The following is a 27,233-nucleotide window of genomic DNA, read 5'->3' as shown; positions in this document are numbered from 1 at the left end:
GTAACTTATGTTTACCTGCCGCGTGAAGATCATGGTGAAGCTGTTTATTCCAACACTTATCTATTAGCTTCTAATAATCCTTGTAGTGCTTATAATCACGTTTAATAGATTACTTTGTCCACAGCCTCATAAAGAGAGCTCATCGTAGGCCTATTGTCACTTTCCACTAGTTGAAGAATCTTAATCAAAGGTTCCATTGCTTTCATAATCTTTAGGATTTTCTTCCAATATTCGTTCTCTTATAATTGCACACATCTCCATAGGCATGCCACTTGTCTTTAATCCATACTTGAGAGTTGATCCACTGTCGAGATGCAAGCATTTCACCAAGTGCCGCTTTATGATTATATAAACTCTCCATGGCTATAAAATTTGGGGTGAACTTGGTCTCCTCAGGCCTTAAAAACTCTTGCCTGCTTGTAAATTTCTTCATAAGAGCAATTATTCAATTGTGATTGTAAATGTTTGTCGTAATCAACTTTGCCTTTTCAATCGGTATCGACATATTGCTCCTCTTCCCAATATCCTCGAGGATCAGATCAATGGATTGTGTTGCACAAGGAGACCAAAACAGATGAGGCTCGCCTCAGGCCTCAACAACTCGCCTGTGAATTTCTTCATAAGAGCAATTATTCAATTGTGATTGTAAATGTATGTCGTAATCAACCTTGCTTTTTCAACTAGTATCGATCAATGCATTGTGCTGCACAAAGAGACCCAAACAGACGAGGCCTCTTCTCCATAATCATTTTTCCTACTGCCTTATATGATGCCTCATTATCAGTGACAATTTGCAAAAAAAAAAAAAAAAAAAAAAACAACTTTACACTTGCCTTTCCTAGATTATTTAACAATATGCTTTGATCGTATGTGCTTTAATTTCTTTTGTGTACCACTGGCTTTCTTAAATATTGTCTCATCACTAGGAGGTGCTCGTGGCTCCCCCCTCCTCATTAGGATTGTAAGTATGTAACACCCCCCTTTAAAGAAAAATCCTCTACTGCCATGCCCACTACCACTTCCCCCCACCCACATCACAAACCGAACCAGTCCTCCCAATCATTTGACATCCGTCTTCATCCTCAAGTAAAGTTTCCTTCCTCATAATCGTTATCTCCTGATCCGAATCCTTCCCTAACTCAAAATGTCCTCATCAACAAGTTGTGTAGGAATATATCAAAAACCTCTGCTCTACATGCATCAAGTCGCTTTCTTCTCCTTTTCCCTCATTGCCTTTTTACCTTTGATTTCTTCTAAGTTTTTCTTCATCTCCTCCCTTAATGCCTTAGGACACTTGCACACCCTCACACATAACCCTTTTGATGGGCCAAGTGTTGTTTTAATCGGGTTATGCCACCATTTATACTTTTGCTGCAAAACTTGCACATAATTTGTTGCCTACTCCCACCTATCTTTACCTCATACTTCCACCCTACATCTTCATTCTCATTTCCAGCCATCCCCAACGAACAAATATAACAATAGTCAATACACAATAACAAATAAGACAACGCCTCTGTAGTCTACACAAAGCCATAAACACCACAATGAAGAGAATGTGTTGTAAATTTGCATAATCAACTAAGAAACTAAACAGATATTTAAGACAATAATTTTTGATCATGCATCATTAGTTAATTATAAATTGCATTTGAAAGAAGAAAAATAAAATAAAATAAATCAAACAATTTATTGATTTTTTCCACAAATCGGGCCCCCAACTTCGATTTCCCCAACAATACCCAAATCAATAATCAGATCTGGTGTAAATCTGATGGAAATACTCCCCATAGGCCCTTAAACATATTTGAAAGAAAAAATTTGCAACAATTTTTTTTTTTCAAAATTCTATAAAAATGAAATAATATTTAAAAAACTACAATACCCCTCAGATTTGGTGTAGATTTGATAAAAACTACCCCAAAGCATTAGATTTGAAAAAGAAAAAGAAAAAAGAAATGGAATTTCCAGAAATTTTGATAGATTTCTGATTTTTTTTTTTTTCCCGATTAGATCTGGAGTAGAACTAATAGGAAATGCCTCCCCATGCAAGATGTGGGCTCAGATTCAAAAGAAAACAAAGAAAGGGATATCTGTCAAATATAGAAAAATTGGGCGTAAATACCTATAAAAAAGCCAAAATAAAAAAATAAAAAAATCAACAAATCAATCACCAAATCAAGTACTGTTTGGTAGATCCAGGCATAAAATGTTGGTTTGTATGGATTTGAACAAGTACTAAAAAAGAAGAAGATTTTTCAAACCTTTTTTTTTTCTTCGATTTTTTTAAACAGCTACAACCGCTTTTGATCTTTCAAGTCCATTGAAATACGCTGTTTTGATCCTCCAAATGATTGTAAATGGCACCAAAAATCCTCGTAATATGGTCTGTTGAAGTTGTTTCAAGCAAAGGAGAAGAGACGAGGGAGAGAGATTGAAAAGGGGGGAACAACATTGGTTTTTTGGCGTTTTATACCTGTATTTGTCTGACTGATAAGTGTACCAGATATCGGTACCGATATGGCCTGGTACGAACCGATAAGGGGCCCTTTTTTTGTATTGAGCCGATATGACCTCATATTGTATATGATATCGAGCCGATATGACCATGTATCGCGTATCATAACGAGCCGATATGGAACAATACCCCTGTATCGGCCGATACAATACCAATTTTTAGTTCCATGGTTTGGCATGTGCCTATTCACTAGGGCTGTTTGGGAAGCTGGAAATGAAATCAATTTCCATGGATATGGAGTTATCCGTCGTTTCTTCTAGAAATAAAGTAGTTGTGGAAATTGGCTCTCATTATTATGCTTTTCGTCAGAAAGTGAGTGAATTGATTTCTCCCCAAAATCTAATCCATTTGTAGTTCCATGGTAACAAGGGGCACCACTTGCTATTGACTTTTCAAAATTTCCATGGCAATGGATGTGAAAAAAAAAAAAACTGTGGGCTCTGGTTTGTTTTCAATTGTTTTTCACATTGTCAGAATTCCAGTGGGGTTTCCATAGAAATTAAATTGATTTCTTGAGTAATCAATGTATCCCCAACACCTTTAGTGAACAGTTGATTTCTTGTAGCATCCTAGTGATGTCCAGCTGGTGAGATTCTAACTTTATTTATCTCTTCTGTTTTTGTGAAGTGTGTCAAATCCAAGAGGAAATAGATGTCATGTGACTTGTGTCTTTGCATACAAGTGGTTCACGTTGTTCGATAATCCAAACCATTGGTCCCCACTGTAGTTCCTTGACATGACATTCTTAACCTTTAGATTTGTGGCCTACAGATGGGCTGTCGAGAAGAGCGATTTAACAACGGTCCATCCACATGCAACTGAAAGAAATCCAAAGATTGATTGTGGGAATCTTCCAATCTGAAAGATGTCTGGGGCATCGTTCAGCCATGGTGGGATGGAATGTACCAATGGTCTGCATTAACGAATCATGGCCTTCACCGGTCAGAATTGGGAACCCGTATACAAGTGTTGAAAGAAGGGGTTATGTATCATATAATCTTTCTTAATCCAACTGTGTTATGGCTCCTGATGTTGAATTCCTCATGTAAGCACTGTTTGGCAGACGCCTAGATGCCTAATGATGGTTGATCTCAATTACTCTAATACATAATGAGTTCATTTTAACAGTAGTTACGTATTAGAGATCAAGATCTTTAATACATAATTACTTTTGACTAAAATGAGATGGAACTCATTTTTTAGGCGTCTGCCAATCAGGGCCTCAAGTCATTTATGTAATAGAAATAACAACAATGATGACTTTATGTTCTGTAGTATTTTTGCTTTAGATTATATGTTGTGGACAAGATGGATAGGATCAAACATCATGTTTTGTTAGCACGTGAAATTGTGTACAGTTTTGCTTTTCCACCACAGATTTCTCTCTACTTCTTCGTCTTCTTCTTTTTTCTCTGCAGATTGCTCTCATTCTGCAGTAAGTAGAGAACCATACATCACCCCCCCTTCTGAATCTTGATCAAGTATGCTGATTATTGTGATGGATCTATGTCTGGTTCCATAATTACTTTTTCACTTAAAATGATGCAGGTTGGTTGGGATGAGTCAACAGCAGGTGAGAGACAGCCAAGGGTGTCGTTGTGGGAAATCGAGCCTTTAACAACATTTCCCATGTATCCGTCATTATTTCCTCTCCGGCTGAAACGACCTTGGCATCCTGGAGTGCCTTGTTTCAATGGTGTGTACTTGTTTTTTTCCCTCGCTCTCTCGATGAATCATCATCTAAGTTGGAGGGTGTGGGTGAATTTCCTAGAAGTTTTTGAAATATCGTGGGTGATTTGGGCTAGCTCTTCTAGCAGGAAATCGGGCTGTGGGGGGAGAGGAATACTCGTTGCATCTGCAATAGGTGTGGGTTTAGAAAGTCGTTGCATACTCGTTTACTTTACAATCATCAAATCACTTTTGAGTGCATTCATTTTATCTATTTTACTGAGGGTGAAATGATAAATTGATTATGGCAATTTGGAGTGGTCTAGTCTTGGTACAAATTGACTGCTGCTCTTGTGTATGATATACCCGAAATGTGTTACCTGGTTGGTGCATTGTTGTTCCCATTATGAAGGGCTATATGATTCTAGAGAAACTGATTGCTTTATGGATCTCTGAACTTTACAATGAAAAGTTTGTTCCCCTGCGGATGGGCACCTTTACACTTCCTTGTTATGGGGCACTTCTAATCTACAGTAAGAGAAAGCAACCTAGAAGATGAAAGTGTACTAGAAAATTTATTTTATTCCTGGTTGAAATGGTCAAACAATTCACTTCGAGCTGGATAGCCAATAAGAATACAAGGTACATTTGAAATGGTAAAGATGTGCTGCTAACTGATACTGTAAGTCCATGGATGGATAGGCAGGTAGTCTCAGGCTGAATTCCTCAAGAGTTATCTTGATAAGGAGAAACAAGGGTCAGTGTGTCTGCAGTGTGCTTTTCATATGAGGTGGTGAACAGTGATAACCATGCAAGTGTCTCTCCGAGCCTACTATGAAGAAAATCGCAGTTAGCTTGATCAGAATGTTAGGCGTCAAATGAAGGATTGTCTAGATGAATGATTAGACCTTCTCTATTAGTATCAATTTCAACTGTCAATTTTTCTATCCATTCATCAGATGGCTAGGATCATCCTGGTAAAATGGCTTTTAAGGGGGATGGGCAGGGCACGCATAATGGATGGTCCAAATCAATGACTAGATCTCCATTATAATCAAATATGGGCCATCCATTTCCTAGCCATATACGGTCAAAATCATCCAAACTGACTTTTGTAGCTGATCAACAATCAAAGCTGGGTCCACATGATGGGCGGTCCAGATTAGTGATTGAACCTTTTCTAGCCTGAAAAATATGGACCATCCACTTTGTATCCATTGATCAGATTTTTAGGATCATCAGATTAGAGTGAGTTTTTTGGGAGGGGTTTCCAATCAAATGTGCACACTAAATGATGATGGTCCAGATCAATTACAAGACATTTTCTAGTATAATTAATATGCACAGTCCACTTTCATGGTGATGATTTGTATATCTGGTTGGTCAAGATCATCCAATCAAACTGACCTAAGAGGGTTGGACAATTGAAGTTGGGCTTCACATGATGGATGGTCCATTTCCTATCCATTGATAGAATAACTAGTTCTGCAGAGGCGTTGATCGGTTGGTCCATTTCCTCATGTGATGCTTACTTCTATAGAGGCCTCTAGATGACCATCCATTCCCTATACATTGATCAGTGGTTAGGATCATTGGATCACTGGTTGAATGTGCCCTATCTCTGCTTGCCCATGATTCTCAACAATCAATTTGATAGGAATATTCTAATTATCTGATCAAATTATAGGAAAATGTGCTTCTGATGGCTAGAAATGCTCCCACATCATTGATTTGTATTGTCCATCATGCTAGCCTTACATGTAATAATTGCCTTTGTCTCTATAGAAATAAGCATTCCTAAATTCAGTACTGAGATTTTAATAAAATTGTGATTTAAGGTATGTTGGTCAAACAGTAAATGGAACGTACAAAAAAGGGACAACTGTCTGTTAAACCTTGAAGTTGTTAATTTTCAATTATATAAAATTATAATTTTGAAAATTTTGCATTTCAAGTGCACCCTAATTTTACCAGAAACTTTGGAAATCTCAACTTTTGCTCTTTTCTCCAGCTAACTTAATGCAGGGGCATTTTCACACCGGGCTCGAGTGGGGTCGCTTGTGAGATGCAGGGGCACACTCGGGGTGGGTGCGGCCTATGGAGGTCTCGTGTTCAAGACTCCTCACCAGGGGTGATTAATGCGTATTTCACACCGGGCTCGAGTAGGGTAGCCCATGGGATGCGGGGACACGCTCGGGGTGGGTGGCCCATGTGATTTGGGGCCCACGAAGGAGGTTCGGCCGAGGTCTTAAAACCCATGCGATGTGGGGCCTGGGCTATGAGATAAAAGGGATTAATTCACCATACTCTAACAGTTCGAGCTTTTAGAGCAAGTGGTTAATTGTCTTGCATCATAACTCTTATATTTTTATTACAAATAATTTGTGAAGTAAAATATCAAAACAATTTTTTATTTATTTATTTTTTATTTTTTTTAATGAATTAAAAAACCAAAAGCTTCAGTGGTTGTAGGCACTAAAGAGTTGTTTGAGACAATTTCTAGAGTTTTTTAGCAGAAGCTATTTAAAACCATATCTATCTATCAAAACAATAGTTATAGTGATGATAAAGATGATGATGACAAGAATCATGCTCTCATTACATTTCCCCATCCTGTGTTTTTGTGTGTCAGATATTAAAGAAGATGAAACTAATGGCTTCACCTGGCTGAGAGGGGATACCAGAGAACAGGGCCTCCATTCCATGAATTTCCAGCCACTTGGAATGGGACCTTGGATGCAGCAGAGGCTTGATCCTGTACTGCTAGGAAATGGCCATGATCAGTACCAAGCAATGGCAGCAGCAGCACTGCAGGATATAAGAAGTGGGGATTCTATGAAACAGCAATTTCTGCACTTTCAACCAACTTTCCAATCTTCTCAACAGATGGGCAGACCCAACTCATTACTGCAGCAGCAAACTATTCAACAAATACAACCTCATCAGATCCTGCAAACCCAGCCACTGAATGCATCGGAAAACCAATCTGTGAATCACCTTCTGCAGCAGCAATTGCCACAAGTATTTAATGATCATCAAAAGCATCAGGTGCAACAACAACAACAAACCTATCAAGAGACATTTCAGATTCCAAACAATCGGATGCACCAATCACCTTTGTCTACACCGTTGTGTCAGAAATCAGTCTTTCCAGATTCAACTGTGAACTTCTCATCTGCTTTAACTCCTACCTGCATACAGAGCATGTTGGGTTCATTGTCTCCAGAAGGAAGCACCAATCTTACAAACTTCTCGAGAATGGGTCAGTCAATTATGACTGAGCAGCACCAGCAACCCTGGGTCCCAGAATTTGTCATGCCACAGGTCAGTCCTTTCGGCAGTGCAATATCTCTTCCACCCTTCCCTGGGAAAGATTGTGGCTTGGATTCACAAAATTGTACTGCGGATTCCCGGACACATACCTTGTTTGGTGTTAATATAGACTCTCGAAATCTCCCTGCTCAAGTGACTAATCTTGGTTCTGCTGCAATTGGCACCGAAGTATCCACCATGCCATTTGCTACTTCTGGATTTCAGAATTCTCTGTACAGTTGCATAGGTGATTCCTCGAGTTTGCTGCAAAATGCATGTCAAGTTGACCCAGGAACCAGAACATTTGTGAAGGTGAAAGCAATGAGTTCCTACCTTTTAGCACTTTGGTTAAAAAAATCCCATACTGAAGTTGATGTTTATATTTTTGCAGGTTTACAAGTCAGGGTCAGTTGGGAGGTCATTGGACATCACTCAGTTCAGCAGCTACAATGAGCTGCGGGAGGAGCTAGGTCGAATGTTCGGGATTGAGGGGCAGTTGGAAGACCCTCTGAGATCAGGCTGGCAGCTTGTATTTGTCGACAGGGAGAACGATGTGCTTCTCCTTGGAGACGACCCATGGCAGTAAGTACTCATAAGACATTCTCATCCAGCATGGATGTAGGGTTTAGAATAATTTTCTTCTACCATGCCATGTGTTTCAAAGGTGGCTTTAGATGTATGCTTTCAGCCAAGTGTCAATTAAGTGAAGGGATATTTTGTCTCTGTTTACAATACCTGTGACCTAGGTTTTTTTTTTAAAAAAACAATTGACACAGACTAGATCATGCCAGAGTGACTTACACATTGCCAAACTGTCAGAGTGACCTTCATGCAATAATGTGGATATAATGCACATGCATTTGTAGTTTTTGTATTTTTCTTTCAGGCTGTTGTGTCTAATTTCTTCCTGTCACCTAAGATTTTTTTTTTTTTGTTCTCTTTTTTATTTTCTGAAATAAACTATGGTGTGTGTGTGTGTGTGTGTGTGTGTGTGTGTGTGTGTGTAGGGAAAAGGTACTATGCTCTCGACCTCACGATAAGCTCCCATGAGGTCGAGCTGTGTGGGCCCCACCGTGATGCGTGTCGACCATCAACACCGTGCATTTGATGGGTCCCCTCTAAATTATGGGATATCCCAAAAATCAGCCGTATACGGAACTCAGGTGGGCCATACCATCTAAAATCATGTGAAGACACCGTTAAAACATATAAAAGCACTTGGTGGGGCCCACCTGAGTTTTTAATGCTGCTGAAACTTTGAACCCTCATCCAAGTGGGACACACATAATGGATGGGCTGGATTTGCAAACCACATCTCGGTGGGCCCAAAAAACTGATTATGAATGTTTTAATGGTGCACGGCCCCTCCCCACTTCTGTATGTGGTGTGGCCCACACAAGTCACGGATTGACTTGATTTTTGAGACCTAGGCCCACGATGGAATGGTGTATTTGACTGATGGGGTAGATTTTCGAAACGCATCACGGTGGGGCCCACACAGCTCGACCTCAGCGCATAGTACCTTTTCCCACATATATATATATATATATCAAGAATTGATGATTTATTAATAAAAGCCGAAGGCAACAACAAAAAGAGGAGGACAAAAGAAAAGCAAAAAATGACAGCCCAACAATAGGGAAAGCAGGCATCCCAATCGTGAATAAATAGAAGATCCTTCCTGATAACCATACCAAAGAACTCACTTCTATCACTGAAACACTGGTACTTCTTTTCCAACGAAAGGTGCCATAAGACGGCAAGTAAAGCTAACCGCCACTTTGACCCGTCTCTGGAACGAGGACCTCCCTGCCACGAAAGGAAAAGCTCGACCATGGACTTCAACATGACCCATGGCACGTTAAAAGCCAAGGAGAATGCCACCACAAGCCTCCTTTGTGAATGGACAATGAATGAAAATATGATTCACTATTCATCATAGGCCCAGAGCACTTCTATGGAGGAACGGATTGATAATCCTCCTGTCCTATTCCCCCTCCATATCAACGCTTCTTCACTTGGATTTTGGCATAGGCCTTTGATCCAGGAAAGGAGCCTAGATAACTCCTCGATTTCGATGTTTAGAAGATCCTGACAACAAGGAGGAAGCCACACACCTTCTTGACCCTCTGCGTCGAGAAGCACCTAGCTACCAAAACATTTGGAATTAGACAGAGGCTTGCTAGGCAAGGGAAGTTAGACCTAAGGGTGGACTCTACCACTCGGATATCATCCCAAAAACGGACTTTCTCCACCCAAATATCATCCAATAAACGGACTTTCTCCCCCGTTCCCCAAAGAGAATCCGACTTCTTGAAGAATTTTCTCAGCCATCCTAGCAATCAATTTTCAACAGGAAGAGCCCCTCTAGAGAAGGGACTCCCTAATCCACCTCCCGAAACTAGAAACCCCATACTTGCCCGTGATAACTGGCTTCCACATCTCTTCTAGGGAGATGACTTCCTTTACATTTTTTCAATGATGACATCTCAAAGATATCTAACCAGCTTTCCCATACAGAGAGGAAGACTAATATAGGACGATGAAAAGAACCCAACATGACGACCGACACAATTGGCCAAGGAATCGACTTCCCCCGCCTCCAAATGGACCCCTAAGATCTCACTTTTGAACATATTCACCTTTAGACTCGAGACCACTTCAAAACAACGAATAATTTTATGGAGGTTATCCACCTCTAACACCACCTCTTCACAAAAGATGAGCTTGTCATCTGCAAATTGGAGGTGGGGAATGGGTTGAGTGACGTTCACGATGTTGAAACCCTCAAACATACTAACCAATTGCCCCTATGAGCATTCTACTAAAAAAAATCTTAGACACTATTACAAATTAAAATGGAGAGGGATCCCCTGTCAGAGACCTCTGGACGCTTTGAAAATACCGAAAGGAGACTCGTTTATAAGGGTTACAAAGTTAGCAAAGGAAATACGAGAGTGGATCGACAACCTCCATTTCTTCTCAAACCCTTATCTACCCAACATGAAGCTCGAAAAGCTCTTAGTCTACATGGTCATAGGCCTTCGTAATATCCAATTTAGAGACTAACCCTTTTCAACCTTCCTGATGACATAGATCAATACACTCGTGTGCAACCAACGCGCTATTGATGATTTGCCTATCGGAATGAAGGCGCTTCGAATGGAAGTGGTGACCTTGGAGAGGACGGACCTAAGCCTTTGGGACAAAATTTTAGCGATGATCTTATAGGGGTACCTATATGGCTGGTAGGCTGAAAATCTTTAATACTTGTTGCTCCTTCAACCTTAGGAATGAGGGCAATGAAAGAGCTTCCCATTTCCTTATATAATCTCCCTGACTTGGAAAAAAAAAAAACTCAAAAATAAAGCTTAGATTGACTTTAATTATTCCCAAAAGTTTTGGAAAAGGCCAGTGGGAACCCATCCGGCATCAAAGCCTTATCCCTACCAAGAGCTGAAACTACTTCCTCACAGTTTCTAAGGCAGGACATTCAAGAGTCTCTGCTTCCGGGGTGAAATGCAATCGAACAGAGTCAACCTAACCTAGTCCTTCTAGTCCTCCTTAGGAGCTCCGAATAGAACCTATAATGTTCGAGCAAATATGCTCTTTGTCAACAATGCAACTTCCATATACTTGCCAATGATGCAGGATGAAGGTTGTCTAGGCTAAAGTGATAAATGAGATCAATTTCAAGATTAATACAATTAAATTAAACATTAAAGGACATGTACTATACCACAAATCAGAAAATTCTAATTTAACTAGCAAAGTCCTAACCAAAATTATCATCGCACTATGCATAATCAATATAAAACTATGAAATAATGGTCCCTATGAGGTGTGGGAATCCCGTTCTAGCATAGGATAGTCCCAACGCTCAACTAGATTGTTGATTTCAAGTTTTAGATACAATTTGGGACTAAGGGTTCAAAATAGGATACCTAGGATTAGGGTTTAGGGGAAGAATAGGGTTAGGGTTTATGGAATAGGGTGTTAAGAGTTAGGGTTTTATGGGAGAAACAAAGCAAGAAGAAAAGGGAAAGTGGTTGTCCACATGGACAGCCTTGCACACCTGTGCTTATGTGTGACCACGGGAAAGGGTGGACGGCTTAGGGTTTTGGATGGGTTGGGTTTGGATGATTGAGGAGAAGAAAGGATGAAGAAATAGAGAATAATGGATGAGGTCTGGGGTTTGAATAGGAAGAGAATGAAAAGAGAGAGAGATTGAGACTTACCTTTGAAGAAGAAGAAGAAGGGATAGATGAGGATCACCCTCTAGGCCTCATGCCTTCTCTCCAATCCCTGGAGAGCCTGTATCTTCACCTGCAAATCTCATGCAAGGAGGAGAAAGAGAGGGAACTTTTTTTTTTTCTTCAATATTCTTGGGCTAGGGTGTGGATGCCTCCCCCGCCCCCCGCCCCCCCACATTTATAGTTTCAAAGCCCCTAATACTAAAAAATGTACAAACTAAAAAATAATAAATCGAAATCATCAAATCTCAATCCTAACAATCAATCAAGTCTTTAAATTTTTATTTTTATTTTTTTAAAAAAAAAAAAAAAAAAAAACGCCTACAAGTAGGGACCCATTTGATCCAAAATATGAGTGGACTAGCGGTTCGATGGCTGCAGATGCTGATCTGATGGTCAGATGGGCCAACGGTCGCAATCCAATGGCCGAATACTCTTATGATAGCAACCCACATGCATCTCCCCAATATGGGGTCTTCCAGATGCGTGATCCGTTCATGTGGGGTCTTCAAAGTGATCCGTTGGGCCCCATATAGGTGTCGTCTATTCATAATGAAACTGGGATTGCAGTCTATGCCATCCTCCTCTGGTAGGATGGTCCGATGTTCTCATTAGCCATTTGAACCCTACACGGCCCTGAAACTAAAAGGATCTCCACCAACATGAAACTAGATTGCTGAAGCCCTCCACTTCGAGCCATGCCAGTTCAATTTGGAACAACTTTAGCCCCCCAATTACTTCATCCTACTCTCGAATAATAGGGCAATGGTCAGAGATGGACTTGGGGAGACTCCTCTAGACCACAAGAGGAAACTTATCCACACATGAAGGCGAGACCAAAAACGTATCGAGCTGACATTCCTAGGTTCACTGACCATTGGACCATGTAAACCTGACTCCACCCATTGGCAGGTTGACATGATCTGCTTTTGGACCCAATTAGAGAACCCACACATATTGCTTGAAATATGCACCCCTTTGTACTTTTTTTGAAAGTTAACAAAGTTTTATAAATAAAGCGCCAAAAAGCACAAAAGCTATACGATTTAAAGCAAAAAGCCATCCACCCAAAACACCCCTTCGTACTTCTCTTGCATGAATCGAATAATGTTGAAATCCCCTCCCACATACCACGACAGCTTCCACTTGCCTCGAGTAGCAAGGAGCTCCTCCTAAAAAGATGCCCCAAAGGGTTAGCTAGTTAGGACTATATACTCTAGAAATGATCTAATGGAATGAAGATGCGAAGTTGTTAAGGACAACTAAAACTGAAAAACTCTTGCACTAGCTATCTTCTCTTACCCCAAACTGATGGATCCCAAAAGACAAGCACTCCCTAAGCAGACCCTTCAGTTTCCAAGGCTTCCCACCTAAACCCCTTTCATCCAGTGATCGACTCTACCACACCTTGATCAACCTGGTGGAGCTTAATCTCTTGGATAATGATAACCCTGGCTTGTATTTCCTACAAACCTCTCTGAACCAAAACCTCTCAAGTAGGCTCCCTATACCTGTAACATTCCATAAAGAATCTTCATTGATAAACCAGTCTAATCCCTCTACAACCCTAGCCTTTGTGAATAATCTCCCCGCCACTACCCTTAGCAACCCCTAGACCCAGTAACTCCCTATAGACTTTAGGCGACCTAGGGGGGCAACCGTCGTGTCACCACTTTGTCAGTCTATGGGCCATACGTTGTACCTCCATTGTCTTTGCTTTGTGGATACTGGAGGAGCAACCTCACTCGATCACACGTATGTGCTGCCTCTAGCCGATTGACTTCACGACTTGACAACTAAATAAGAGGCAAGCCATCTGTCTAATGGACATGCCTTTTCTCCTACTCCTCCTTATTACAATGTACTGGGTGACCACATATTCACTCTCGCCGCCTCAACAAGTATGACTCCGATCATCGAGCCCAAAGTAATAATGACATCAGGACAAGAAGCACCTAGTTGACCCCCCTCATTAGCGATCTTCTAGAACATGGGATATGCATCCCCCTTTCAAGCGTTCTGATCTCACAATCGTCTTGCGAACTCATCTTTGTCACACACGTAGCCTCGTCTCAACCCAGAGAACCTTAGGTGCACAACTTCGAATTGGTGCTCTGTCACTCGCCTGCCATGGGATCACTCTTTGAAGCTTTGCAGACCCCTTCCGGTGTCAAGCACCCTGAACTCCGACTTTAATGTACCACCTTTCCTCTCTAACGATACTAATGGTGATTTTCTCCTCTCCAACCATCATCAGGACAGTCCTATATGGTGATCGATTTCTTAATCCTAACACAAACCCTTGTATCCTTCATAATAAAGAAGGAATGACGACGCCGAGAGCTGCCGACGACACCAAGAGCTCCAGCTCCCATTCATCCCAGCCTAAATGACGACGATGCCGAGAGCTGCCGGGGACACCGAGAGCTGACGCTGACGCTGACGCCGATGCCGACGAGAGCTGACGACGAGGAGGAAACTAGTAGAGTGGGCAATGTCAGAGTAATCGACGTATGTACTATGTTAACAAGGAAAGCAGGTCTTAAACAACGGTGGGGAGATTCATCAACTGATGAATCTAGGAAGACACAGGGTTCTGGGTCAGATTCGAGAATCAGAGGAGTGAATAATGTAGAGTGGCCGGACCCTCATTCGGGCGAAGACGATGCTGTCGACCCAAATGAGAAGGAATGGCAGGAGGTTCATCATCGGAAAAGCTCTCCTGTGGCTGCTGCGGCGAGGAATCGCATTGCTTATCCAACTCTGTTTGTGAAAGGATTCCCGAAGGGTTGGTTCCCTCTCAACATCGAAAGAGTCTTTGGTTGTGTTGGAGCGGTCATGGACGTGGTTATGCCAAGAGATCGGAATACTGGTATGTACAGAGGTTTTGCATTAGTCCGCATGTCATCTGAGGCAGAGGTAGCTCGAGCTGTCGACATGTTGCATGGAGTGAAGCTCGCGGGGTGTCCGTTACTAGTTCAGAGGGTTAGATACGGGCCCAATCCCATCTCATCCCACAAGCCTCACCCCATAGCCCATAAGGTTTATAGACCCAAGCCCGTCCTTCCTCCACCTCCCCCATCTCTTCCTCCCCCTCCCTACCCCCAACCCCCCCGCGTCGGAGGCTCCTTTCAAGGAGGCCCTCCTTCAACAGCATCAACATCAGGATAGCCCCTTCATTCTCCCCTCTATATCTGATACTCCCCCTACTCCTCCGTGCTCATTCCCTGCTTTGGATCCTTTCTGTTCAAGGATGGGCGTTCCTATTACGGTTAATATGGTGAATTTCCACAAGGCTAAGGACGATCTTAAGGATTCGATAATCATTGTCTGTAAAGAAGGTGCTTCTTTGTCGCAGGTGAGGGATTGGATATCAAAAACTACGGGATTCCGTTCGGAAAATTATAACATTAAACCGTTGGGATACAATGAATTATGGCTCAAGGTCTGTCCAGGGATTAACCTTGAAATGCTGCTTATGGTTGGTCATCTTCATTTGGGAGGGCCGGTTGCCAGAGTTATGAGATGGGAGGATTTCTCGATCTTTGGCATGGAGAATGTGTGGTATTAGGTTTGGGGCATTCCGCTGGAACTATGGTATGACGAGTTTTTATTGCTGTCATTGCTTATCTTAGCTCCTTCCTTGAATTGGATGCGAAGACAAAACTCGGGGAGGAGGTTGGGGTAATCAGAGTCAGAGTTAGAAGGAAGAAGGGTGTTGTTCCTCCATCGTCGGTGAAGGTGGTACAGGACGATCGGTCTCTTGATTTTCCGATCAGCATGGAAGCTTAGGACGATCCGTTTCCTCGGTGGGGCGATCTTTGGCGGGTGAGGGAAGGCCCTTCGCCGGAGCCATCGTTGAAACATCCGCATTTGGAAGAAGGTGCACATTCTCCATGCTTCAGCAGAGCTTCGTCTCGGAGGTTTGACACTGCCAGTAGACGAATTGACCGAGTGCCTGCTTCAAGCGAGCCACGTGGAGCCCCTCAGCTGTCTCGGCCGCCCTCTCCTGTTCCGTCTCCCCTTCGTCTCTCGTGCGCTATGATGATGGCTTCGGAGCCTTCGACGCGTGGCCTGCATGTGACTGTGATCGGGCAGTCGGATACGCAAGTAGCCGATTATCCGGGAGATAATTCAGGGAATCCCCTTATTACCCAGGCGCAGCCGGCTAATAGTCATTCATGTCAGCGATCTTAGTTAGCTGCATTTAGGGGCCCATCACTCTCTCCTTCTTCGATACGTAACGTTGGACGCGTGGAATAGGAGGAGGGTTTACACAACCGGTTTCTGGACAGGTGGCAGAAATCCAAACCACCCCTTTTCGCGCTTTCGGGATAGTGGATCCAGGTCGGGTCCGGATCCGAGTCATTCAAATCTCTCCTTATCCGTTCATCCTCCCATTATTCCCTCACCCCCTTCTCTACCTCTTGCGATTTCATCGTCTCTTACCCTCAATCCAATGTATTCTTCCAACCAATCTCTGGAGTCTGACCCTAATGTCGAATCGGCAGACCTTGCCCTATCAATTGCAGTCTCTCGGATTATCACTCTCAATTCTCCTCCCTTATCCCCTTCGAACTCTTGTATCCCTCCGGTCGATGCTCTAGAGATGGGCCCGATTACGCTTTTTCAAGATAATCTGTCTTTTGACATTCTCATGGCGGAACCCTCGCAGATGATAGCTGACTCTCAGATTAATCCATTGACATCGGAAACGAATCGGTCCGATTTGCTAGCTAAGATTCAGAAGAAACAATGGATAAGAGAAGTTATAGGCAAGGTGGGGAGGTCCCTTGGTCTGTCTTTTGGAAATAGATTGGAGGACTACATTGCATAGAAAACAGAGGCAAACCTATCTTGAAGTGTAGAACTCCAAGAAAGCAGTTGGCCAAGATGCCAAGTTCCCGCAAGCTTCAACGACTTGAAGCCAGTCCAGGATTTGTCGCAGCTTCGATGACCAAATCAAGGACACAGGGAAACCAGGGAAGCGTAGTGAGCCAATGAAGATAGTCTCTTGGAATGTTAAGGGGGTGGGGTCCAAACATAAAAGAAACCTGATTTTGGCTTCTCTTAGTAGAAAAGACCCTAATGTAGTCTGTCTTCAGGAGACTAAGGTTCCTCGTTTTACGGACAGTTTGTTGGCTACCCTGTGGAGGGCAAAGGATGCTAAGTGGCTTTCTTTCGATGCGATGGGGAGCTCGGGGGGAATTCTTATCGCTTGGAAATCGTCCAAATGGGTCCTCATATCTTCATCCAGAGGCTCATTTTCGTTAACGGTTGCATTCCAAGATAAGTTTTCTTCTGTTCAATGTCTTGTTTCGGTTATTTACGGACCTAACAATGATTCTCTTAGGGCTCATTTCTGGGACGAGTTAACTTAGGCCAGATGTCTCTTTTCAGGGCCGTCTTGTGTGGTGGGTGACTTCAATGTCACTCGATTTGCGGAGGATCACTCCAGAAGAAGAAGACTTTCCTTTGCTATGAATCGATTCTCTGAATGGATCTAGAGTGAACAGTTGATTGATTTGCCACTTCTGGGTGCTAGGTTCACCTGGACCAACAGATGTGCGGTTCCTATTCAATCTAGGTTGGATAGATTCCTTGTCTCTCCTGTATGGATTGCGACCTTTCCGTCGGCCAAACAAATAGCTCTGTCGCACACCACGTCAGATCACTACCCTATTCTTCTAAGTGTGGAAGAAGACAACTAGGGTCCGAAACCATTTAGGTTCAATTCTTCTTGGCTTCAGATAGAAGGTCTTTGGCAGAAGATTATCAATTGGTGGGCGTCTTTCCAGGTGGAGGGCTATGCGGGTCTCAAACTTCTCGGCAAACTCCGTCTTCTCAAATCCAAGCTTAGTGAATGGCGTCAGGAGGAAGCTCTTAAGCGAGAAGCAAAAGTTGAAGCGCTCCTTGCTGAGCTCCAGAAAATGGATTCCGATTCTGAAGGAGTCTCGATGTCAAAAGAATTCTTATCCAGGCGAATTTCCATCATTCAGATCCTCTCGAATAAAGCCCTGGAAGACGAAGCCTCCTGGAGGATCAAATCTAGAGTTAAATGGATTGCTGAGGGGGACAAAAATACTAAGTTCTTTCATAATATGGCCAATATGCATGCTCGGTCTAAGGCCATTTTCAGCATATCCGAAAACGGGAACAAAATAGAGGATAAGAAGGAGATTGAGGAGCTCGCCATTTCTCACTTTTCTGATCTTCTGTCGTCTGATAATTGGGTTCGTCTGGGCCTTGACAACATTGTCTTCAGTAGATTGGAGGAAGCTGAAGTTGACCTGTTGGAGTCCTAATTTACAGAAGAAGAGGTTAAGGCAGCCGTGGTTGCTCTGGGTGGGGATAAGTCCCCAGGTCCTGATGGATTTCCGATTTGCTTCTATTAGTATTTCTGGGATGCTGTCCATCAGGATGTTCTTCTTTTCCTCCAGGAATTCTATTTTAGAGGCAGATTATCGAAGGGGTTAGGTGCCACTTTCATTTCTCGCATTCCGAAGGTGGCGGGTGCTTCTTCCTTTTCTGAGTATAGGCCGATCAGTCTGATTGGAAGTCCTTTTAAAATTCTCGCGAAAGTCTTATCTGTTTGGCTCTCTAGAGTTATTGGAACCCTCATATCGCCTAATCAGAATCCTTTCATTAAAGGAAGACAGATCACAGATGGAGCTCTTATTGCTAACGAAGTTCTCCACTCGTTCCATAGGTCAAAGTCTCCAGGCATATTCTGTAAGTTGGATATTGTCAAGGCCTACAATCATGTTGACTGAGATTTTCTTCTGTACATGTTAGCTTGGATGGGATTCAGGGTCAAATGGAGACAATGGATTGCTGTGTGTATTGGGTCGGCCCATTTTTCCATCATTCTAAATGGGTCTCTCAAAGGTTTTTTCAAAAGCTCGAGAGCATTGAGGCAGGGTGATCCCCTCTCCCCTTTCCTGTTTCTTATCGTTGGCGAAGCTCTGTCCCAAATGCTGAAGAAAGGTCAGGAGCATAATCTTCTTCGCGGCATTGCGATGCCGGGCTTGGCGGATCCCCTCACTCACATCCAGTTTGCAGACGACACACTTATATTTTCTGAGGCCTCAGATGATAAAATCGATAACTTTCTCAGTACTTTGCGTTGTTTTGAAGCAGTCTCAGGTCTTAGGATCAACATGAGCAAATCGAAGATGCTTGGTATTAATGTCCCTATGCCTTCTCTCTCCAAAATTTTGCCGAATCCCTTGGGTGCCGTGTTGAGTCTTTTCCAACAATCTTTGTTGGTCTGCCCCTTTTTGTGGGAGCTCCGCCGAAGTGTATGTGGGATAGGGTCATTACAAACTTTCAGAAATACCTGGCCTCTTGGAAATGTAGGTATTTATCCTTGGGTGGTCGTCTGACGTTGATCAAATCAACGCTCTCTAGCCTCCCCCTCTATTTTATGACGATGTTTAAATGCCCAAGGCCGGTTCTCAGGCATATTAACAAGATTAGAAGAGACTTTATGTGGTTTGGGAAGGAAAATCAGATGAAGTTTCATTTGCTTGAGTGGAAAGAAGTATGTAAAGTGTTCAAGGAGGGTGGTGCAAATGTCAAGAATCTCAATCTCATGAATTTGGCGCTGTTGGGGAAATGGGCTTGGAGATTCTCTTTTGAAAAGGAAGCTCTATGGGTCTTGATAGTTAAAGGGAAATATGGTTCATCATAGGGAGGATGGTGGCCTAGGGAGTCTTCGTTTTATAAGGCCTCTCATGTCTGGCGAGGCATTCTTAAAGCCAAACAGCCGGTAATTGAAAATAGTAGTTACGTGCTAGGCAACAGCTCCTTGATTCGATTTTGGAAAGATCTATGGATTGGAGAAAATCCCCTTCGACTTCTATTCCCTCTAATTTACCGCCTCGCTCCAGACAAATTCTTATTAACAGATGTTGCTACTCTACGTCAGTGCATATAGTATGGGATATCAGATGTATTAGAAATCTTTTTGAAAGCGAAGCAATAGAGTACATGAATCTTCAAGAATACATTTCCAAATCAACGATCATTCCCTCCCAGCCTGATAGCATCGTGTGGCCGTTGGAGAAATCTGCCTCTTTCTCCGTCAAGTCCCTTTATTCCTTCATATATCCAGCTATGCAGTCTCCCTTCATATATCCAGCTATGCAGTCTCAGTGTGACGCCACGCTGTTTATTTGGAAGTATCAAGCCCCTCGTAAATACATTTGTTTTGGGTGGTTGGTGGGTCGCAATAAAATTTTTACCATTGATAATCTGGCTAAGAGAGGCATGCAGATTGTCAATATTTGTTTGTGTTGTATACGTCAGGCGGAATCTGTGAATCATTTGTTGGCTCATTGTTCTTTCATTTCCTCCATTTTGGCAGAATTTTGTTAGTGCTTCTCGGTCAATTGGTGTTCTCCTTTCTCTACCGCTGACACGCTGGTTGCTTGGAATGGTCTCAAGCTTGGGAAATTGAAGACTACCATCTGGCGCATGGCCTTCCTTGCCATTTGGTGGGCTGTTTGGGAAGAAAGGAACGACAGATGCTTCAACAATTCTTCTTCTCCTGTTAAGTCTGTGGGTTCTAGGGCTAAAAAATTGGTGATTGAATGGGCTGTTAATGTAAAGGATCTGAAAGAAGTGGATTTTAGTATTTAGGTGCTTAGGTGCCTTCTGCTATCTCAGCAGATGGGCCACTCTTTTTTCTGTTTTTTTGTTTCTTCTTTCTTCTCGTCCTTTGTTGCCGATCTCTTTTCGTTCAATACATTTTCAGTTTGTTGCCTTAAAAAAAAAACCCTTGTATCCTTCAAATCCTTCGACCCTTTTGACAGGGTCGAATGTCGATGGCGATGGCCACTACCTCCCCCACATAGGAGGCCACTAGGACCATCGCCTCAATGAGCCAAACCTTCATTGGAAGACTCCAGAGTTGAATCCAGACATCCTCTCTCGAGCACCCTGAACTTCGATCGTAATGTACCACCTTTCCTCTTTGATGATACGAATGGTGATTTTCTCCTCACCAACCATCATTGGGACAGTCCTAGATGGTGATCGATTTCTTAATCATAACATAAACCTTGTATCCTTTAAATCCTTCTACCCTTCTGACGTGGTCGATGGCCACTTCCTCCCCCACATAGGAGGCCATGGGGACCATCGCCTCAATGAGCCAAAGCTTCAGTGGAAGACTCCGGAGTTGAATCCAAACATCCTCTCTCCAAAACCTGGAACATTCTTCCTGCCTAATAATCAATGCCAAACCATCCATTATGTATGGCTAGCAAGAATACTTCGGTCAACACCATCAGGACGACATGAGGACACCCAAACCAACGGTTCCCCTAGGACACAGAAGATGTAGTCAACGTCAATTCATAATACATCCCAACCAAACACCAATCTTGGCCACCAATTCATCCTCTTTCAGGGAAACCACCACTCTCCCTTGGAGGGATTTCTCGGCACTGTTGACTACTAGAGGAAAACTCCTTTCTCAAGCTTGAAAGAATCAACCCTCCAAACCCCAACTGCCTCAACTCACGCAAGACCCCTGGATGGCCTAACACTACATCGTGATAGAATCTCTTATCGACCATATCCCCCCCCCCCCCCCCAAAACAAAAAAAGGACCTTCCTAGTTCGTTGCCTTTCCATTCCATCTGTCACCATCATCAACTTCTCTTGAGTTCTCATCCTCACTGAGGTGAAACCCTGAATAACCACCAAACTCACAACGTCCTTCACTTCTCCAAATTGACCAAACACCTTGAAGAAGTTAAGAGGCATCCACTCCTTCGGAAAAGTTCTCAACGAAAAGGGTTGACAGCTCCCAAAGTTTAACTACCCCTTGGCCCCCTTTTGCCTAACTGCACTCATCTTCACATAGTCAACCTTGACCCAGCTCCCTTCCCCACCTTTCCTCCCTCCCTCTCTCCCTCTCTCCTTCAGAAGTAGAACCCACCAGCTTTTCAACTAACCCCTTGTTGTTGCTTTGCTTCACATCTCCTCCTGGAGGCTTTTGAGAATCCTTCCTTCTCGAGGAACCATTTGTGCTTTGAGGCACATTGCACAACTCTACCCAAGATTGGTGTCAATATCGCTTACTGATTTCTCTCCTTGAGTGTCTTCTTCTGCTTCTACCTTGGATCTCAAGAACTTGTGATTCTGGAAGATCTCCCATCAAACCATATATCTCAATCATGACCTTGCTGTAGAGTGAGCTCAAGAGCGAGACCTTTCTATTTTGCTTGGATCCCTTCGAGTGAAATCCCTTTCGTGATGATCAAAATCCCTATTGAAAACCCTCTTATAGCTCATGCTTATCCTTGATTGATTTTCAAGTTCACTTTCACATTTTCAAGTTCTTATCTGAAAAGTTCAAAATTAGTTTAGGACTAAGCGTTCTGTCAATGTTTCAAGGCTTTCTTAGCTAGATAGGACCAAGCGTTGTTTAAATGCTTACATAGTGATGAACAAAGAAGCTTCAAGTTAGAAGTACCACATGAACCAACTATGGGATATATATTCTGTACTGAAATCCTTAGATTTGCATTTTCTTACCTATAAAAGAAAAGGGAAGAAAAAAAAAAAGAAAAAAGAAAAGAAAGAAAGAACACGAAATTTGTTTTCTCATTCCTAGGAAAGCTTGTTGATCTTTTCTGACAAGCATCCATTTGATAGTATGGATGTCCCACAAGTGTGTGAGCGTGCATGCTTATGCTCTCTTGCACGCACATGCAAGTCATTTTTGGAAAGCCATGTTGAGCAAAATGTCCTTGTTTTTGACAAGGGGCAGTGTGGTTCTTGATTGCCTTTAACATGGTGAACCTTGTAAAAATTTATGTATGATGAACTGAGATCATTGTGATCCTTCAGTTCTTTAGACCTATCATCAATTATCTTTCATGCATTTTATGTTAGGTGAGGCTTGTCTATGGTCTGCTATATTTCTTACCAAGGGTGCTGATGCATTTGACAATATATGCAGGGCATTTGTGAATAATGTGTGGTATATCAAGATACTTTCACCTGATGACATTCAGAAATTGGGGGAGGATGTGGAGCCCTTAAATCCAACTGGAAGTCGGAAGCTGAGCAATAGTATCTGCGAGGTGTAGAATCTTCTTTCTGGGCTACCCTCTGTTGGCCTGCTTGAATATTGAAAGGATACAAAGCGGTATGACAAACATAAACATGTTCATGAACATGCAAGCATAAATTCATTTGTAGATATGCAGACACTTATCTGGACAAAGTGTAAAGTGGTTTCATAATGTTAAAGCATCAAGACAATGGGTTCGTTGGGTAGATGTATTGATGATTCCCCTTCAGATCACATAAATTAGAAGACAGTCTTGGGTAAACTCGGGGAAAAATGCAATGACTTTATGTTGTTTCAACTCAACCCAGGCAATTTACCTGGTTGTCGTTTGCCTTAGGAACTTGTAGAATTGGAAGCACCGGATTAAAAAATGAAACCAGATGCTTCGAGTTAACAGAACCAAAATGCTATAATAACCTTTTAGAATAAACACGCTCATATAATCATAGTTTCATCGTATTGACACTTGTGACCTTCAGCGGTTTTTTTGAACTGGTTTCATTTTCTATCTGTGGGATGCCCACTATTGTGTGTGCAAAACTTCTTCTATTCAACTTTTGATGCCCACTTTTTAAAAGTGATTTAAGTTCCTTTCTGTAAAGGTTGGAAATGCAACCAAACAGGAGGGAGAATAAAGGGGCACTAGAAGAGTATTACGTCTTGCCATGCCCGATCGACATGATAAAAAAAAAGTATGCCACTAAGTGAAGCTGCAAAGGATGCCTTTCTGTGAGCCATGCCTGCAGGTAAGAAATGCTAGGATTGGGTGAAGGTTTCTCTTAGTGTGAGGTATGGGTCACAGAAAGATGTACTTTACAGTACTTTCGAGCATTCATTCAAACTGTAGGATACATCCATGCTTGCATGTGTTTAGACATACAGTATTGTCACAAATCTGTTTTGTCAGTGCAGGTTTGCTGCTAATGTACTTTTGGAAGGGTTCCAAATTCCCAAGTGCTGTGTACTGGTAATTATGTAACTTAGGTACTATCAATAGTGAGTAGGACCTTGATTTCCTTTGTAATATATGAATCCACATGTGCAAACCTGATGTCCTTTAACTATATGGCTTGTAGTCAATGACTAGAGCACTCATTTCTTGTATTACTCAGTTGCAATCAATAAGTATACTATAGTAGTTGGAGTGATTCTCATCTCCCATTCCTTCATTTAACATGCCACATTTCTTTACAAAATAGAGGTATTTGCACTATTGTTGTTGTAACCACTAACTTTTGGTTGTTGAACCCATTTTCTAATCGATAGGGAAGATGTAATATACATCTTGATCAAGAAAAAATGGAATGGGAAATTAGCATTCTTGGAGGCTATTATATTTTCAATGTCTGTGTTTTTTAGGTTTTGTGAGAAGAAAAGAGTAGGAAAAGAAGAAACTTTGTCGAGCAACGAAATGCTGGTGGTTTTTTTAATTTATGTGCTCAAGTCAATTATGCGGTGTTTGTTTAGGGTGAATCCAAAACACGGATTTGGAGAACCCCCTAGAAATTGGACGTTGACAACAATGGAAATGTTGAAAGGTCCATTGACAATATAATTGTTTGTTTTTCAGATAACTTTTCATGAAAATGTTGAGAAGGACAATGGTTAGCAGTGAGAGGTGTCTCACATTATTGTGAAAATGCCATGGATTAGCTTTTTGAGAGGAAAAAAATTTACTCATTTCTCGAGGAGAACCGTAATCATGATGGTCAATCTCAACAGGTACCTTTTACACTGCAAAGAGAAAACATACATGGAAATCGCATGTGGAAATGGCGATTTCCACGTTCCCAAACACACCCAGCTTAAGCCTAAACTTTAGGGTATTATGGCATTGTTACACACTTACAGGGAAATAATTTGAAAATAGAGGTCATTTGCTACTATAAGCATTTTTTTTAAAAAATAAAATAATGTGAGAGGTCTCTATGCTATTACTACATATAGACATTTTCATCAGTGAGATTCAGAAACGGGATTTGTTCATGATGAGTTGGTTTGTGAGAGCTTTAGGCTGCTTCCTAGATGCTTTGGTTCTAGAGAAGTTACATGCATGAAAAATGAACTTTTGGTTGGAAAAAAAAAAAAACCAAGATTACAATGTTGAGGTTGGTGTTGACTGTCATGCTAACGAATAAACGGATAATAAAATACAATCTAATCCAACCCGTTCAAGTTGGGTTGTCAAGGTCCTTGAGTTAGGTTAGGTTGGAAACTCCAAGTTGATTTGAAACATGGTTGGGTTGGGGTTGAGCAAATTTAGGTTGGGTTAGGTTGGGTCGGGAATAATTAGATGTATTTGGGTTGGTTTAGTGACAGGGACATCACGTGCACATGCGCACGCATGCCGCCCCCTACGCACGTATGGAAGGAGAGGGAGGGTCTCACCATTGATCTGGCTCAATGACAACGTCCAGGGATGACCTCCTAGTTAGAAGACGAAGTTTGGTTCAAAAGAGTGCCTGATAATCAAGAAAAGCCCATCATGGGATCTCATGATCGTGACCCACTAGTCAGATTAAGTTCATACTTTAGGTTTTATATTATTTAGAGCATCATGAACGCTTTAGATTTCTTTGATTGATTTTTATTTTAGTTTACTTCATCGCCAAGTGATAGGTTGCGCACATGGTGCGAGTTTTGGGGTATAGGATTTTCCCTATAAATAGACACCCTTGTAGTTCTTTGGATTCAATGAAAATTAATAAAAATTGCTGCGTTTTCCTGCTTCTTTCCGAGTTATGAAAACCTAATTGGGTGCGAAGCCTTCCCTTCTTCGAAGGGATAAATACTGTGGTGCAAAACCATATTTATCCCGATTCGCCCCCACCTTCTTCCATCCATATTTCTCTTCTCCTACAAGCATTCCATCTGCAAATCCATCAATAGTTGTAGCCGTTTTTCTCTCTACAGCAGATTTTCAGAATCTGGCCCTGCAGGAGGGCTGAAACTTCGGCAGAGCACCACGCACAAACCGTACATCGGATCGAGCTGAGATTTGAGGGTTTTAGAGTCCATTCCTGGCCGACCAAGGCCAAGGTGGCCTTTTTCTGAATAGTGGACCCCACACACGTGCGACCGTGATCACATGCACGTGCGTCTGGGCCATTGTTGCTGTCCGCGCGTGGGAACTGTCTTCCGGTTCAGTTTTTCTTCTTATTTTACCTTCTCATACCAGTTTTTCATAAACCCTAACCCTAGAATGCATTATCCTTAATTTATTTGCCCTTTTTCTCACCCTAGGGTTCCTTGAATTGAAATTGGTGAATCCCTTGGATTAGAGACTGATTACTGTGCATGTGTGGATGATTATTTCTTATCTTTGAGTATTGTTTGGTTCATAATTTTTATTGATCCAGCCCTAACATGTGTAGGCCTGGACCCACATAAATTCCCCTTAATTGAATGTTTGGACTTTCATGCAGGATATGGAATTTGTGTAATTGTTTATGAACTAACGTGATCTCAAGCCTGAAATCTCACACATCATATTTGAATTTCATATCCTGCATCATTTAGGTTTAAGTATAGAGGAATTCAGGTAGGGTCAGTTGCTAGTTGGGTCTGGGTCGGGCTCAGGTTGACCCTCAACCTGACCCTTACACCGGAAATGGAGAAGAAGAGAGGGAGAGGGGTGGCACGGCAACCCTTAGTGGTGCCCAACCTGGTGCGGCCGCACATGCAGGAAAGAGGGTGAGGGGTCACCTATATAAACCCAACCCACCCCCCGTGGTTGCACCCTTCCCTTTTTTTCGCTTGGTTGCACCATTTCTCTCTCGCCCTCACCCTACTTTGTGCGGCCATTCCATCATCATTGGGGCCACCGAGTATCGTGTTTCAACCCCCCCAAATCAGTCGCGTAATCGTATCGCTTAGTCCATAATAATAATAAATGTCGCGTTGTCCACTTGTGCACTCAACAATGGTATCCGAACGACATCTGATACGGTTTTGACCAGAAGATGACGACGTGACTTGTCGACACACCTTTTATTGTTCGCATTGTGGTACATGCGGTATTTTTGTTAGTTGGGCATACGTGTGTCGATTGTGACAGGTGTGCATAGTGGTATGACATTAGTGCATTGCGTTTAGTTTTTGTTATGCGTGTAGTGGCATTGCATTGCTTTGTTTCGTGGTTGTTTAAATTTGATGTGTGTCATGCTTATTGTGGGCATCACCCGACCATTGCCATGGAGGGATTCCTTTTTTGTCCTTCTGACTTTGATTGTTTTTGCTACACCTGATCGGGTAAGTGGAACTTTTGTGCTGGACCGACATTGACTGTACTACCCATGTCAATTGGTTTGTGTGATGCTAGCTTGGATCTTTTAGACCACAGATGATGATTGCGTATGGATATTTAATATTTAGTGGTCTCAGATGTGTTTCT

The 27,233-nt window shown here is 42.3% G+C and overlaps 1 protein-coding gene across 1 annotated transcript in view; it reads left to right on the top strand.

Annotated features, from left to right (window-relative positions):
- LOC131243031 (auxin response factor 12-like) overlaps positions 1 to 23,988 on the top strand; it is a 43,037-nt gene extending 19,049 nt beyond the window's left edge. The window contains exons 11-15 of the mRNA XM_058242086.1: positions 4,067 to 4,214; positions 6,819 to 7,810; positions 7,890 to 8,080; positions 22,727 to 22,915; positions 23,753 to 23,988. Coding sequence (XP_058098069.1) covers positions 4,067 to 4,214; positions 6,819 to 7,810; positions 7,890 to 8,080; positions 22,727 to 22,856 — 1,461 coding nt within the window. The 3' untranslated portion in view covers positions 22,857 to 22,915; positions 23,753 to 23,988. The remainder of the gene's footprint in view (positions 1 to 4,066; positions 4,215 to 6,818; positions 7,811 to 7,889; positions 8,081 to 22,726; positions 22,916 to 23,752) is intronic.
- Positions 23,989 to 27,233: the final 3,245 nt, after the last annotated feature.

The sequence above is a fragment of the Magnolia sinica genome, chromosome 4, assembly GCF_029962835.1.
Source record: "Magnolia sinica isolate HGM2019 chromosome 4, MsV1, whole genome shotgun sequence".
Taxonomy (NCBI): Eukaryota; Viridiplantae; Streptophyta; class Magnoliopsida; order Magnoliales; family Magnoliaceae; genus Magnolia; species Magnolia sinica.
The sequence above is the reverse complement of the archived record's forward strand: the minus strand, read 5'-3'. Positions and strand labels throughout refer to the sequence as shown.